The sequence below is a fragment of the Molossus molossus genome, unplaced genomic scaffold (assembly GCF_014108415.1).
Source record: "Molossus molossus isolate mMolMol1 unplaced genomic scaffold, mMolMol1.p scaffold_m16_p_18, whole genome shotgun sequence".
NCBI classification, from domain to species: domain Eukaryota; kingdom Metazoa; phylum Chordata; class Mammalia; order Chiroptera; family Molossidae; genus Molossus; species Molossus molossus.
In genome coordinates, this window is record NW_023425353.1 from 56,883,543 (window position 1) to 56,899,734 (window position 16,192).

A 16,192-nucleotide genomic window follows, 5' to 3' on the forward strand; every position below is an offset into this window, starting at 1 on the left:
GTGCCCCCGCCTCTCGGGTCCACCAACCCGTGTCTCTCCCCGCCCCATCCCGGGCATCCCGAGGGAGGGCAGAGGTAGGGGCTGGGAAGCCGGCCTAACCCTGGCCGCTGGCGGGCAGACGCGCCCAGGCCAGAAATAGCCGCATCCCTCCAGCTTCCTCCGCCGCTGCCACCCACAGCGGCCGGCCCTGTCATTACCAAGGGCGGCCGAGCCCCACGCCCTGCCTGTGGGCTCCTCGCTGGGGTTGGGATGCTCCAGAGTCTGGCGTCACCCTGAGGAAGGGACAGCGTATTGCCCGACGCCCAGCCAGGTTGTTTCGAGAGGGAGCCTTCGCGTCCAAGCGTCTAACCCCTGCTCCCCGCAGGTCTGCTTTCCCTTCTGCAAAATGGATGCATGGGTTCCCCGAGGTCCTCAGAGAGGAATTCCTGGACCTGTCCGGAGGAGGGTCCCCTCCCCTCTAGCTGGGAACTTTCTAATCCCAGGGACACCTTTATGGGGGCTGTGGGGGGAGGGGCGGGAAGCTCACAGTAAGGTGTGCAGAGAGCTCCCCTTTGAGACCCCCCACACCCCAAACTCCTAGAAATCAGGTGTAGAGTCTGGGGTCGGGTGACATTCCCAGGTTCCATTCTTTGGGTGACCTCCCAAGAAGCTGCTTGGGCAAGGGGTCCCTATGTGGACCCCAACTCCCACCCTCAACTCTTGAACCCAGACACCCTCATTAGAGGGTATTCAGAACCCCAAGGAGAGTCTGGGGATCTGCTGCCCAACACCCTTTGGGAGAGCCCCTTGGGAGAGCTGGGCTCTGAGTGTGGGAGTCCCCAGAGGGCCTCCCAGGATGAGGAATGTGGGGCCCACAAATGGGCCTCCTGGGCTGATAAAGCCAAAGTGAGAGTCTGGCAGAAGCCAGTTGGACCCCTTCTGGAGGAAGCCCTTCTTCCCAGAACAACCAGGACCAGGTGGCCTTGTTGCTTGGTTCTGAGGGTTGAGAATGGGTCAGGACTTTAGTACTTTGGAGAGCCTCCTCCTCTGCATACCCCCCTCAAGCCCTTTATCTGGCATTCACTCCAGCCGCCTTGTCCTGCAGGAGGAGCAACCCCCCCCCCCCCCCCAGACCTGTCAGAGCCCTCCTTGGTTCCCCTCTGCTCAGGCCTCACTTTGGAGCCCCAGTCTTCACTTCTCCTCTCTCCAAGTCAAGATGCACCCTTCCAGGCCTGCCCTCTGGGGGCCTCCTTGAGGCCCAGTGCTTAGACCTCTAGTGTCCTTCAAGCCCCTCTATTGAGCAAGTTTGGTTTCCTCGAGCCCCGCTCCTCTTCCCAGGCAAAGACCCAATGAAGTTCTGACACCTGCAGTTGACTTGGCTTCACCTGAAGCATCACTCCTATTTTTTCATGTCACCTTCCAGTTCTCAGCCCCAAGGCCAAACCAGGGCATTATCTGGGACAGTCCCCTCTCCCTTTACCCCAGATGACTCTGGTGAGGGCTGCAGCCAGGCTCCTTCATCCTTTGCACACCCCAAACCTACCTCACACAGGCCCTCTTTTGGCCTCTGGCCCAGACAGAGGAGCTGAAGCCTCCTGCCTTGTTGGGCAAGATGGGCATGGCTGACTCAGAGCTGGCACATGCCACCAAGTTCTGCTAGGGGAGAGCTGGGCCACACCCTGCTCCGAGAAACTGGCTGCTGCTGACGTGTGGGTCAGCCCACACGCATACTCTCCTTCCCTCTCCTGTCTGTGATGTTTTTCAATCCTCACCTGAGGACCAGCTTATTGATTTTAGAGACAGGGGAAGGGGGGAGAGACATCAATATGAGGCACAGTCTAGAGCTGGGTGTGGGGGAACAGTCGGGAGACTGGCCTTCAGACCCTCACTGGAGGGAGGAGGCACAGCCCTGCGGGAGGAGGCCCACTGAGGACTGTGCGTGCGAAGAACTGAAACTCCAGTCTGAAAACTGTTGTGATTTAACTTATTCGACAAATATTTACTGAGCACCTTCTCTGTGCCGGGCACTGTTCTAGAGATTTGGGAGTCATCAGTAAGCAAAGTATGCCAAAACCCCACCTCATGGAGCTTGTATTCTAATGGAAAGCAAAGAGGCACCGTCATAAACATAAGAAGTAAGTTGTTTAGTACACTGGGTGTAAGGACAATTTAAAAAGTAGAGTAAGCAAATTCAAGAATGGGAGAGAGTTAAAATTTAAATCGGTTGGCCGGACTGGATCTTCTGGGGAAAGTGACCTTTGAGCAAAGACGAAGGAGGTGAGAGATATCACATTCAGTGAATCTGCGATAGAGGATTCAGGACAGTGCCAAGAACCTGAGGCAGGAGTGTGTCCGGTGTTAGAGGACCAGCAAGGAGGCCGGTGTGACTGGAGCAGAGAGAGCGAGGGGAGGAATACTGGGGGAGGGTAAAAAGCTAATGGGGACCATATCCTGTTGGGCCTTCTAAGGACTTCCACTTTTATTTATTTATTTATTTATTTATTTATTTATTTATTTATTTTTTATCCCCACCCGAGGACATTTTCCCATTTTTTTGTTCAGGTAGAGTAGGAGGGAGAGAGAGGAACAGAGAGAGAGAGAGAGAAACATCGATGTGAAAGGAACACATCGAGTGGCTGCCACCCGCACGACCAACCAGGGCCGGGGACAAATTGCAACCGAGGTACGCGCCCTTAGCGGGAACCGAACCCGGGTCTCTCAGGACCGCAGGTCGATGCTCTAACCGCTGAGCCAAAACGGCCAGGGCAGGGCTTCCACTTTTACTTTGGGGAAAATGGGGTGCACTTGGAAGGTTTCAAGCTGAGAAGGGACACAATTGATTTGTTTTAAAAGAATCGCTTTCGTCCGGCTGGTGTGGCTCAGTGGTTGAGGGTTGACCCATGTACCAGGAGGTCGCCAGTTCTATTCCTAGTCAGGACACATGTCCGGGTTGTGGACCTGATCCCCAGTGGGGAGCATGCAGGAGGCAGCCAATAGATGTTCTCTCTTGTCGATGTTTCTATCTCTCTCTCCCTCTCACTTCCTCATTCTGTAAAATCAATAAAGGAAAAATAAATAAATAAAAGAATCGCTTTGGCTTCCGGAAGGAGAAATATCACGGAGGCACCAGCAGTAATTCAGGTGAGAGGTCATGAGAACTGGTAGGATTTTGGTAAAACCAACAGGTGGGGGCCGTGAGAGAAACGGAAGTGTCAGGGTGACTACGCCTTTGGCATGGGCCACTGGAAGGAGGGAGTTCCAGTAACAAATGGGAGGCCGAGGAGGAGCAGGTGCTCTGTTTTAGACACGTTAGGCTTGCGGGGACTTCAAACATCCAAGATGAGATGCCAAGTCCAAGGCGAATGTACAAGTCTGGAGTTTTGGAGGGAGTTGTGGGTTGGGATAAAATTTGGGGTATGGTTCCAAGCATGTTTAAAATGTCCATAAGCCCTCACATAATGCTTGTTGAGTCTTCTCTGGGATAATCTTTCTGGAGAGCAATTTGGCAATGTTTCAAATATTAAAATGTGCATACCCTTTGGCCAAGCAATTCTAATTCTAGGATATTATATTTTTATCTAATTCTATGATATTATCTCTATATTACATACAGAAACACTGCACAAGGTAAAGTTCATTAGCAGGGACCTGGTTAAATAACTTACATTCTATACATTGGGTTCCCTTGCATCTGTTTTTTAAGAAAAGAAATAGTTTTCGCCCTGGCCAGTTTGGCTCAGCAGTTAGAGAGTCGGCCTGTCGTCCAGAGAAACGCAGGTTCGGTTCCTGCTAAGGGCACATACCTCTGGAGGATAAAAAAAAAAAAATTTACAATGTGTGTGGGAACCCAGAAACAGACAGACAAAAAATCTGGTCAGCAGCACAGGTTGTAAAATGAAGAAGGCAGCTTAAGAAATTCCATTTGTGCTGCTGAACTCACAGGAGAGGGGCTTGCAAGTGGCTCAAAGGTGGTCCACGCCCTTGGTTACTGTGCACGGTTTGAACCATTCATTTATTTGGTTAGTCAGAGAGCAAACAAATTGAATGCTGGGCACAGTGGAATCAGGGATGAATCCAGCTTCTCAGGCAGGAAGATACCAGTAGAAGAGGAGCCGAGAGTGGGGCTGGGGGAAGCACAGAGGAAAGGGGAGAACAAGGGAAGAGGGTGTGTCATTAGGAGGGAATGTGCAACAGCAGATAGTGAGTGCTAAAAGGTGGAGGAAGCCCTGGCTGGTTTGGCTCAGTGGTTGGAGCATTGGCCTGCGGTCCAGAGAGAACAGGGTTCAGTTCCTGCTGGGGGCACGTACCTCAGTTGCAGTTTGTCCCTGGCCCTGCTTGGGTCGTGAGGGTGGCGGCCATTTGATGTGTCTCTTTTACGTCGATGTTTCTCTCTCTCTCCCTCTCTCTCCTTCCCACTCTATCTGAACAAAAAATGGAAAAATGTCCTCGGGTGAGGATAAAAAAAATAAAATAAAAAAATAAAAGGTCGAGGAAGAAGAGAGCAGAGGAGTGGCTATTGACATTGGAGGAATTGAAGGGTTGCTGGAGATGTCAGCCTGGACAGAGCAGAGGGGACTGAAGCCAGAGGGTGGGAGGGGGCAGAAAAAAGGGGAGATCTCCCAGGCTGGGTCAGACTCCCTGTGACCTACTCTGAGGCTGACTGGAGGCAGGGTGGAAAGACCAAAAGTGATGGCAAGATTCTATTATCCTGTCCTTCCCTACCACAGGGAAGGGGGCCAGGAGCCTCCATAGGAAAAACTGCTCCTACTTACAAGACCACTCCATTGGGGCAAGCCCACTCCTAATAGTAGAGCAGTGGAGGCCCCGAGCAGATGTGCCACACACATCTCCTTCATGCACCACTGGGGACCTTGCTTGTGTGTAGACAATTGGACAAACCAGCCCCCTTTGCCTAAGCTCCTTCCACCTCCCACCAAAGCTGCCCCTTAAGTGTAAATACCAGTCAGCAATGGGAAAGAAAAGGCCTGCACAGGCCCTGTCAATAGCTCAGGATGTTTAGGCAGATAATTTTGGGGTCCCAGGTACTCGGAGGGCAGGCATGGGGCATGTTACCTTGGCCTATTGGTCTCCTCTGTAGAGAAGGGTGCAGCTGGAGGAAAGCCAGAGCAGGGTCCTCTCAAGTACATAATCTGGGGCAGTGTCCCTAGAGTGCCAGCTTTGGGGACAAAGTACTGTAAAGGACAGATGAGGGAGCTAGGCCCAACCAAGAGAAGCGGAAGTGAGCCAGGTCTGTGGGCAAGCACCCTGGGGCTCATCTCAGGAAGTGGGTTTCAGGCTGTAAGGCACACAGACTCACCCCAGGAGTAAAGACTGGTTTGTTGTATCGCATGTGAGCAGAAGCCACACTGTGCCAATGATGACGGTCAACAGGATGTCAAACTGCTGCCCTGGACAGGAGCAGCTCTCTTCCTGAATATCTCAGCAGGCAATATAAGTATCCACCTGGTTGCACATACAGGATATTTGGGAGCCATTCTTCTCTCTCACTCTCATTATTCATCAGCAAGTCTTGTCCTTTCTACCTTTTAGATTTATCGCTAGTCAATCCCACTCCTGAACTTTTATGTCTTTCCCTATGTGGTGCTCTCTCCCTACTTTTGCACAATGGGGAACTTCTGCAGTGAGTGCCCTTTTCCCTTCTCTCCTGGCTTACTTCTTACTCATCCTTTTTTTTTCTTCCACTGAAAAAATTGAAGTATAATTTATATAGAGTAAAAATCATGCTTTATAGGATACAGGTCCATGAGGTTTGACAAATTCATATAGTTTTGTAAACACCACCACAATTGAGATATAAATCCTTTTCATCACCCCCAAGAAATTCCTTCATGCTCCTTTGAAGCCAACATTAATTCTTTCTGTCTGGTCCGCGGGCTGACGTTCTAACTGCCAAGCCAAACCGGCCAGGGCCCAACACTAATTCTTATCACCAGCACCTAGGAACCACTGACCTATTTTCTGTTTTGCATTTTCCAGAATGTCATATAAATGGAATCATTCAGTATGCATGGCCTGTTGGAATGGTCTTTTACCTAGCAAAATGCATTTGATAATTCATCTATGCTGTTGTTTATCAATCATCTGTTTCCTCTTTATTGTTGAGAGTATATATAGAGGTACCACAATTTATTTATCCTTTCACCAGTGGATGGGACACTTGGGGTTTTTCCAGTTTTTGGAGACTATGAATAAAGCTACCTTAAACATTTGCATATGGGGTTCTGTGTGCCCATAAGTTTTCATTTCATTTGGGAAAATACCTAAGAGTGGGATTGCTAAATGTGTAACTTTATTTTTTTTCTTTATGGATTTTTTTAGAGAAAGGAAGCAAGAGGTAGAACATTGATGAGAGAGAACATCAAATGGCTGCCACCTCCTGCATGTCCCTCACTGGGCATGCCCCTTATTTGGCCCACAACCTGGGCATGTGCCCTGACCGGGAATTGAACTGGTAATCTCTTGGTGCGTGGGTGGACACTCAACCACTGAGCCACACCAGCCGGGTTGAATGTGTAACTTTATAGAAACTACCGAGCTGTTCTCCAGAACTGCCATACTAGTTTGTATTCACATCACAGTATATGAGAACTCAATTTGCTCCACACCTCACCAGCACTTGGTTTGTTGGTTGATTGATTTTTTGATTTGTTGGTTGACTGATTTCATATTCTACTAAGTGGGTAGTGCTTTCACATTGTGGTTTTAATTTCCCCTCCCTTGATGACTAATGGTGAGTCTACTCATTCTTTTAAACCTCTGTGTGGTCTTTACTTCTTCCAAAAAGCCATTGTTCACGTTCACTCGAAAGACCAGTTAAGTTCCATGTGGCTCCCAGCACAGAACTGAAACAGAATCTTTATACAATAAATATTAAATGAGCAAATTAACGACTGCTTAACAAATTAAAAAATGGACGGATGAGATAGGTAGTTAGGAACCAGGTTTTGCAATTAGACTGTCCTAGCTGTGCCAATTAACCCTTTCTCCATTGAGCTCCTCTAACCTTTTCTCTAATAAACGCACCTGAAGACAGGTGCTGCTGCTGCTTAGAGTATTTATGAAGATGACGACACGGACGACGCAGTGGAAGAGGGAAGCAAAGCGGAAAAGGCGGGACCAGAAGCGGAAGTGCAGCAGGGAGCTAGCGGCGTCTTAGTTGTCATGGAGACCGGACGAGCCAAGGACCGCCATTCAGCCAAGTCCGGGTCTTACGCGTTCGCGGGAACAACGTGGACGCCATCCTCACATCTGGCCCGGATCCGCAGCCCCAGCCAGTCCACCTGGCTGTCCTCTCTCGCCTACCCCGAGGCTTTCCATCGCGGCTTCAGGAGTCGGCCCCGCCGCCTCTCGCCGCCTACGCTCCCCCTGCTCCCCGAGCCGCAGCTGCTGCGTCTGCGTCCCACCTCTCTGCGCACCCAAGAAATCTCGCACTTGCTCACCGGCGTCTTCCGTAATCTGTACACCAACGAGGTTTTCGGCGACGAAGTGAGCACAAATTTGATCAAGGCCCGCGGCAGCGAGGATGCGGTCCACGAGGAGTTCGTGGACGAGCTGCAGCAGGTAACACGTCCCTGCACCCCCGTGCTCACAGGGGGCGCGGGGCCGTCGCTCCTGCGGACAGTGTGGAGGACCCGGGCGCGCCCGCAGACAGTCGGGCTCCTGCCGGACTCCACTGCTCGACAGGTATCAGAACCTGCCCGGTGCCAGGCGCTGTTCCAAGCACCGGGGATGCAGCTGGGAAAGAGTCCCTGACGTAGTGTTCCCGACATTCTAGCGGAAGGAAACTCTAAACACATACTTATACAAATATACACATACACACATTATATACAGGCATACCTCGCAGATATTGCGGATTTGGTTCCATTTCACCGTAATCAAATGAGTATGCGATAAAGCGAGTGGTAATCATTTTGCTGGTGAAAGGTCTGGCCTTCGATTTGTTTTAAGAAAAAACACCTGTGGAGCGCAATAAAGCGAATCGCAATAAAACGAGGTGTGCCTGTATCGTACATATACAGAAAATGACTGGCACAGATAGCGAAATAGTTGTTGCCTGGAGATAAAGCTAAAAGTCAGGAGACAGGTTTTCCAGCTTGCCTCTGTTACTGACTTGCCTGTGAACATTTATGCCATTTTCCTCTGTGGGTCTCAGTTTTCACAATCGTCAGGTTGGACCCTCTGGTCTCTATAGTTCTGTGACTGTTCTATGCTTCACAGGAAGCTCTGATGCTGGGGTGAGGTTCAGTAAAGCTATGTGATCTCATACTTATGTGCATTTGATCATCCACCTGCCAGATTCGGAAGCTCTATAAGCAGCGGTTGGATGAGTTTGAAATGTTGGAGAGACATATCATTCAGGCCAGTGCACAGGCCATTGCGGAGAAAGAGCGGTGCATGCACCAGGCCAAAGTACTCAACCTTGAGTCCTTCATCAAGATGCCTCCAGGTGTGTATAAAGGACTCCCATATGCCTTTCACCTGATCCCCAGCTGTGAGTATATTACTGTATTTGCTCCATTGCTCACTCTCTAGTCTTTATCTGAACATTTGAACAGCCAGTTGCAGATGTGATGTTTCATTACCACAAAACACTCCAGTGCACGTCTCCAAAGCAGGGACACTCTCCTACATAACCAGCATACAACCCTCCAAGGCAAGAAATCAGCATTGGTGCAATGTTAACCTCCGGTTTACAGATCTCGTTCACATTTCACCAGCTGGTCCAGGATCCTGTCTAGGAAGTCATGATACATATAATCGTCATGTCTCTTTTATTAGACTTTTCCTTTGGAACAATTCTTTTACCTTTTCCTGTCTTTCATGTTCTTGACAGTTTAGTTTTTCCAGTTTTTTTTTGTTGTGGTAAAATGCACATAACAAAATTTACTTTTTTAACCATTCTTAAGTGTACAGTCCAGTGGTTGATATAAATATATTCTAATGTATAACCACCACCACCATTTATCTCCATGACTCTTTTCATCTAATAAAACTGAAACTTTATACCTATTAAACAGTAACTTCCTATCCCCCCCTACCAGAGCCCCTGGTAACCACCATTCTACTTTCTGTCTCTGGAATGTTGACTACTCTAAGTACCTCTGATTTGTGGAATCAAACAGTATTTGTCTTTTTTGCAACTGGTTTATTTCACTTAGCATAATGTCCTTGAGGTTCATCAATGTTGTAGTATATATTGGTGTTGAGTTGTATGAGTTCTTTGTAAATTTTGAATATTAACCCCTTATCAGATATATCATTGATGAATATCTTCTCCTGTTCAGCAGACTGTCTTTTTGTTTTGTTGATGGTTTCCTTTGCTATGCAAAAACTTTTTAGTTTGATGTAGTCCCATTTGTTTATTTTTTTTCTTTTATTTCCCTTGCCCCAGGAGAGATACATAAGAAAAAGTATTACTAAAAGAAATGTCAGAGATTTTACTGCCTATGTGTTCTTCTAAGAGTTTCATGGTTACATTTAAGTCTTAAGTCCATTTTTAGTTTATTCTTGTATATTGTGTAAGAAGGTAGTCTAATTTCATTATTTTGCATCTATCAGTCCAATTTTTCCAGTCTATTTATTGAATAGACTGTCTTTACCCCATTATATGTTCTTGCCTCCTTTGTCATATATTAATTGGCCATGTAGGTGTGGGTTTATTTCTGGCTTTTCTATTCTTCCATTGATTTTTGTGTCTGTTTTTATGCTAGTACCTTGTTGTTTTGATTACTATAACCTTATAATATGGTTTGATGTCAAGTAGCCTGATATCTTGAACTTTGTTCTTTTTCAAGATTGCTTTGGTTATTTGGGGTCTTTTGAGGGGCCATATAAATTTTTGGATTATCTGTTCTAGTTCTGTGAAAAATACCATTGGTATTTTGACAGGAATTGCATTGAATCTATAGCTTGCTTTGGGTAGTGTGGACATTTTAATGATGTTAATTCTTTCTATCCATGAGCACAGTATATGCTTTCATTTATTTGTATCTTCTTCATTTATTTCTTCAGAGTCTTATAATTTTCTTAGTGCAGGTCTTTTACATCCTTGGTTAAATTTATCCTAGGTATTATTTTTATGCAATTGTAAATGAGATGCTTTCTTAGTTTCCCTTTCTGATAGCTCAGTTTTGGTGTATAAAAATATGACTGATTTCTGAATATTTGCTTTGTATCTTGCTACTTTACTGAATTTATTTATCAGTTCTAGTAGTTTTTTTTATTTTTTTTATTGATTTTTAGAGAGAAGAAGAAAGAGAGAGAGAAACATCGATGAGAGAGAACATCAATTGGCCACCTTCTGCATGCCCCCCACTGGGGATTTGGCCCACAACCTGGGCATGTGCCCTAACCGGGAATCGAATCGGCAACCTACTGGTGCATGGGTCGACATTCAACCACTGAGCCACACTGGCTGGGCAGTTCTAGTAGTTTTTTGGTGGAATCTTTAGAGTTCTCTATATACAGTCATGTCATCTGCAAATAATGATAGTTTTACTTCTTCCTTTCCAATTTGGATGCCTTTTATTTCTTCTTCTTATCTGATTGCTATGGCTAGGACTTCCATTACTATGTTAAATAAAAGTGGTGAGAGTGGACATCCTGTCTTGTTCCTAATCTTAAGGGAAACACTTTTAGTTTTTCCTAGTTGAGTATGGTGTTAGCTGTGTTTGTCATATATAGCTTTATTATGTTGAGGTGTGTTCCCCCTATTGCCACTTCGCTGACAGTTTTTTTGTTTGTTTTGTTTTTAATTGTTTTTAGTTTTAGAAAGGGAGGAAGAGGAGAGAGAGCGAGAGAGAGAAACATTGATATGAAAGAGACACATTGATCTGTTGCCTCCCGCACACACCAAACTGGAGGATCACACCTACAACCTAAGTGTGTGCCCTGATCAGGAGTTGAACCTGTGGCCCTCCAGTGTACCAGCATGGGGTGACGTTCCAACCAATGGGGACACACCAGCCAGGGCACTTTGCTGAGAGTTTTGATCATAGATGGGTACCGGATTTTGTCAAATGCTTTTTCTGCATCTATTGATACGATCATATGTTTTTTATCCTTTGTTATGTACTGTATCATGTTAATTGATTTGCGGATATTGTACCAAGCTTGCATCTACAGAGTTTGCTGGGTTTTGTTTTGTTTTGTTTTTTAACTATTGTAGGCCGTATGTGTTGAGAGTTAGCCTGAGGTATAAACTTAAGGTCTTCTCAGGGCTTTTCTGAGCTTTTCCTTGGGCATGTGTGATCATATTTTAATTTCCACCACATATCTAGTCGTTTTTTTAGTATTATAGTGTTTGATATCTGGCTCCCATAAGCGGAAAAAGAGAAAGACGAAAGGGTAGGATAGAAGTGCGAGCCCTTTCAGTTCCCTGGAAGTCACTTCAGCTGGAGGAGGGAGGTTTCCCACAGTGAGGGGCGCTGCAGCAAAGGCTGCTGCCTCTTTGTCTACACCTCTGTGATCAGAAGCAGTAATCAGCAATCAGAGCACAGATCCCTGGTTTTTGGAGAACAGGCTCTGATTGTTCACCCAGATTCCCACAAACTGTATGCAGGTTGCCCCAGAAACATGGGCACAGATGCCAGCTCTGGGATCAGAGATGAGGGGTGGATACGAACTACTGTGCTAGGAGCTGAAGTTAACCACGATTTAACCAAGTCTTTCCCCAGAAGTGATGAGCCTTCCATAGACTCCAGAGTTCCAAATTAGTTACATTAGACTGACTGCCAGTGCAGTGGTCCCGGTGGAGAGACAGATTGCTGGTGGTTCTACGTCACACCTTCCCAGAATCCCCTCTTGACAGGCCTTTCATTCTGTAGGAGGTTCTAATGTTTTGTCGCAACCGGACTCAGACTCCTTTTCGGCAGCAACACTACATAGATTACGCTGTGTTCTCCTCACTGGGGCCGTCAGGCGGCACAGGTGATGTTAGCCTTGATCACCTGGTCAGGATGGTGCCTGTGGAGATTCTCCATGTTCAGTTCTCCAAGTCAAATGGTAATTTATTGGTATTTTGTGGAGAGGTATTATCAGATTTCACCAATATCTTGTCCCTCACGAAAGCTCCATCACCACACCATCAGCATTCACCGAAAACTCTTTCTATGGTCATGCTTTCCTGAGTCAACATATTTGTTAAAAAAAAACAAAAAACAAAAAAAACTGTGTTATTTTTTCTGTAGACATTTCCACAGTCTGGTTTTGCTGATTTCAGTGTTGTGGTGGTGTTTAACCTGTTCTTATGATCATCCCGTATTTCCTGCAATTCAGTGGTTAGTTCTAGAGACTGCATGAGGTTTAGGTTCAATTTTTTTCCCCCAGGAGTGGGAGGTGTGTGTGTGTGTGGGGGGGGGTAACCAAGACCACTTCGGAGATGGTGCCCTGTGCTTCCTTCAGGAGGTGCTTGGTGTCTGGTAGCTCTTTTCATGATGCCGGCAGCCTTTGCCCGCATCTGTTTTTTCACTGGGGTTGTAAATTATAATGAAATGCTAATGGTACTACAATTCTTCTATGAAGAGAAGCTTTTCTTTGATTGCCCCGGGGTATGAGCAGGCTTAATTCTTTCCCCTTGTTTGCCAGGTTTTAAGATAATGAGTTGGCCCCCTGGCAGCTTTCAAACAGGACTGATGAGCTTTATTTAGTTTGTTTTCACTAGCATTAACTCATGGATTTCATAACTACAATTATATTTATTATCCTTACTGATGCTCCAGCTGTCCCATCTTTGGCCAATCTGAGCCTTTTCAAGTTGACTCCTAACTCTTTGACACAACCTTGTCTTTGATGACTTCCTTACCCTCTGGAATGGTCAGATGTTCCAGGCTCATTTTGCGTATTTATTGCCCCAGACCTGGGATCAGCCATTTCTCTAAGGCCTGGTTCCTTTTATTTCCCCCCAAAAGTTTTATCTATCCTCCTGCAGCCCTGAAAATTATTATTTTCCCAGGCAGTAGGCAGAAGGGACAGTGCTTTTAGGACTGGGAGCTCCGACATATCTGTGGCCTAGAGGGAGGAGAAGAGGACGATGTAGTGGCTTAGAAAGGCCGTCCACTTATGGGCTGCTTTCAGGGACCAGATGCTGCATGAGTGTGTCTGCTGCCAGATCCCATCTCTCTCTTCTATCAGGAAAAAGAGGAAAGATCGCTGACCAGGCAGTGTCAACTTTAATAACTAAATTAAATAACTTAACTAGATTAAGTTACTTAACTAGATTAAATGGCTTCCCTTAGGGTGTGGCTGTGAGCATGAGGCCCTGTCCTCTGTGGGGCCTGCCGCCTCTGAGGCTCAGGTCCCATGAGATCGTCAACATTCCGCACAGGTTCCCTGTCTCCTCCGGTTTCCCTCCCCCACAGCGGTCATGGAGCTGCCGGCTCCCTCCCTCAGCCCCTGATTCGGGCAGAGCTTGTTGGTAGCAGATTCTCAGGAGGTTTCACTAGTTGCCTGATATCCCCAAGCCTTGGGAGTCAGACACCATCTCTGTGTCCTTGTCTTTGGTAGGATTCTTTTGACTACAGATCAGAGGAGATTAAATAATTGTTTGGGTTTGTTTTTGTTTTTGTTTTTAAATGAAAGGGAAATAAAACATTGAGAACTGGGAAACAGACATCAGTCAGAGGAATTTTTCAACGACCTTCATTTTTTTATTCAAACAATATTAAGTTATAATCAGACATTTTCTGCCCTAGTTTCTCAGCCTTCTGCTGGTAATGTTTCTCTCTTTTATTTCAGAAGTAACAGAAGTATAGACCTTAGTCCAGTTCCCTGGACACGCCTCTGGTCCTTTCTTCTCAGTGTGGGGCAAGGTGACCCAAAAACCTCTTTTTGTATTTTGTTGTTGTTGTTGTTAATCCTCACCTGATGGTATTTTTCCATTGATTTTTATATAGAGGGGAAGGGAAGGAACGAGAGAGAGAGAGAGAGAGAGAGAGAGAGAAACATCAGTGTGAGAGAGACACATCAACTGCTTGCCTCCCACACGACCCCATTCGGGTATGTGCCCTTGACCAGGAATTGAACCCACGACCCTTTGGTCCATGGGCTGACACTCTAACCACTTAGCCAAATCGGCCAGAGCAAGAACCTCTTTTTTTTTAACCCTCACCCAAGGATAGGTTTTTATTCACTTTAGAGAAAGAGGAAAGGAAAGAGAGAGAGAGAATAGCATTGATGTGAGAGAGAAACATTGATTGGTTGCCCTCCCCACCCCCACACGCACCCCAACCAGGAATCAAACCTGCAACCTTTTGGTGTATGGGCTGACACTTCAACCAACCGACCTGGCCAGGGCCCATGAACCTCTTTTAACTTAGGTGACTGATGGCAAGGACATTCCCTGAAACCCTTCTTGAGGCACAGGGGCAGCCTTTCTGCATTTGCCACTACAGATGTCACAGGGCAGAAAAAACATATGTAAATGTCTCCCAGACAGAGGGAGAAAGATCCGAGTTCTGCAGGACACCTTGCACTTTCATTCCCTTCCCTTGCTGGTAAATTGTCCACACTATCTTTGGGAGACTGGAGGAGCCAACCCCTTGCAGAGCCGTGCGCAGGGGCACAGGGGCAGTGCAGGAAGCCCACCCTTCCCGAGATGGTCACAAGGCCAGTGCAGGGCTGCCCAAAGCTCACCGGGTACATAGTCCAGGCCTGACATGGAGAGACTTTCCAGAGATCGGGTGAACAAACTGCCCCCTGCTTCTGCAGACTAACACCTAACCACCCACGCCCCAGGGGAGGACTGTGGAGAATGGCATCAGAGGGGAGAGGGTACGTCTTCCCACATGGCCTCTGGCCTTCGTGTGAAAGTCTGGTCTTGCAATGCTTCGGAGAGGCCTTCGCCAAAGTCTCTGAGAACTGGGCTAGATTGTGTCAACTTGGCATTGCTGCCACTCCCTGCCGAGGTCTCTGGATTAAGGAGAGGCCAGGGAGTGAGCCTATCCCCCAGAATGTACCTCTCCCTGATGGTGAGCTTTCGAAGGGAAGGCCACTGTTCTCAAGAAGCAGCAGCAGGCAGGTGACTAAGCAGCTGTGGATTTCACAGCGGCTGCCAGATAACTTCCCAAGAACCCCGGCCTCAGGGCTGTTGGCTGAACTTGTTCACGATGGTTCCCCGACTTCCTCCCTCCCACTCCATAATCCCCTGCGTTCGAACCAACCCTTTATACGTGACATACGCAGAGTAATTTCTGTTTTCCCCATCAAACCCTGACTGTTGCAGTAACTAGGCCAGATCTCAAAATCCCCAAATTAACATGAGTGGAGAAGAATGTAGCCTTCACTTGTCTCTCCCGTACCTTCAGTTATAGGAACCTCCAAGAGAGAGGCCATTTAAAATCACCATGTTGGTCAATGGAGCAAGCAACAATGTTGGAAAACGTCTAAATCTTCTACTCATCCTATTTATTTCTTAGTTTTTGTCAATGTATTAATAGACATGGTTTAAGAAAGTCAAATAACTTAGGAAAGCTTCTAACGAAATATAAAAAGCCTCTACCTATTTAGGTCATTATACATTTGTCCAAACTCTTAGCATGTACCCAGAGTGAAACATAGTGTACACTGTAGACTTTGGGTAATAATGCTGTGTCTGTTGTAACAAATGTACCACTTTCGGGGGGACTTTGATAATGGGTGAGGTAGAGAGTACCTATAGGAAATCCCTATACCTTCTGCTCAGTTTTGCTGAGAACCTAAACTCTAAATAAAGCCCATTGAAAAAAATTACTCCACCTCATCTCTCCCAACCTCAGTCCATTTGCTGAAGGTGGCCATGTCTAGCTTTAATTCTTCTGGACACCTCTAAATACTATGTCTTGACTACTGTTTCTTGGCTCATTAACCATAAATATTAATCACTGACTTCCCACTCTATTAAATAAGATTTTCTCTCTCACGTGTCTGTGGGTCAGTGGGGGTAGGATAACCTAGGCTGGGGTTGGCTGTCTGGACCGGCTTCAAGCTCTGGTTCTGGCTGAACTTGGCTCCTTGCTGCAGGTTAGGCTCAGGTCTGCCCCATGTGGATTCATGCCAGGGTGCAACATGAAGGGGCAGGAACTGTCCTCGTGGGCAGGGAAGCTCTTCTCCCATGTTGGCAAAGGCGCAAGAGGGAGAGAGCTCAGCTGCAAGGCACTTTGCAAACCCCTGCCAACATCTCAGTGGCCAGAACACATCGATCGCATGGCCCAAG

The 16,192-nt window shown here is 46.9% G+C and overlaps 1 protein-coding gene across 1 annotated transcript in view; it reads left to right on the plus strand.

The window, feature by feature from the left end:
- Positions 1-7,161: 7,161 nt before the first annotated feature.
- The window catches only part of DLEC1 (DLEC1 cilia and flagella associated protein), a 54,749-nt gene continuing 45,718 nt past the window's right edge, over positions 7,162-16,192 (plus strand). The window contains exons 1-2 of the mRNA XM_036266597.1: positions 7,162-7,560; positions 8,299-8,449. Of these exons, the coding sequence (XP_036122490.1) occupies positions 7,162-7,560; positions 8,299-8,449 (550 nt within the window). The remainder of the gene's footprint in view (positions 7,561-8,298; positions 8,450-16,192) is intronic.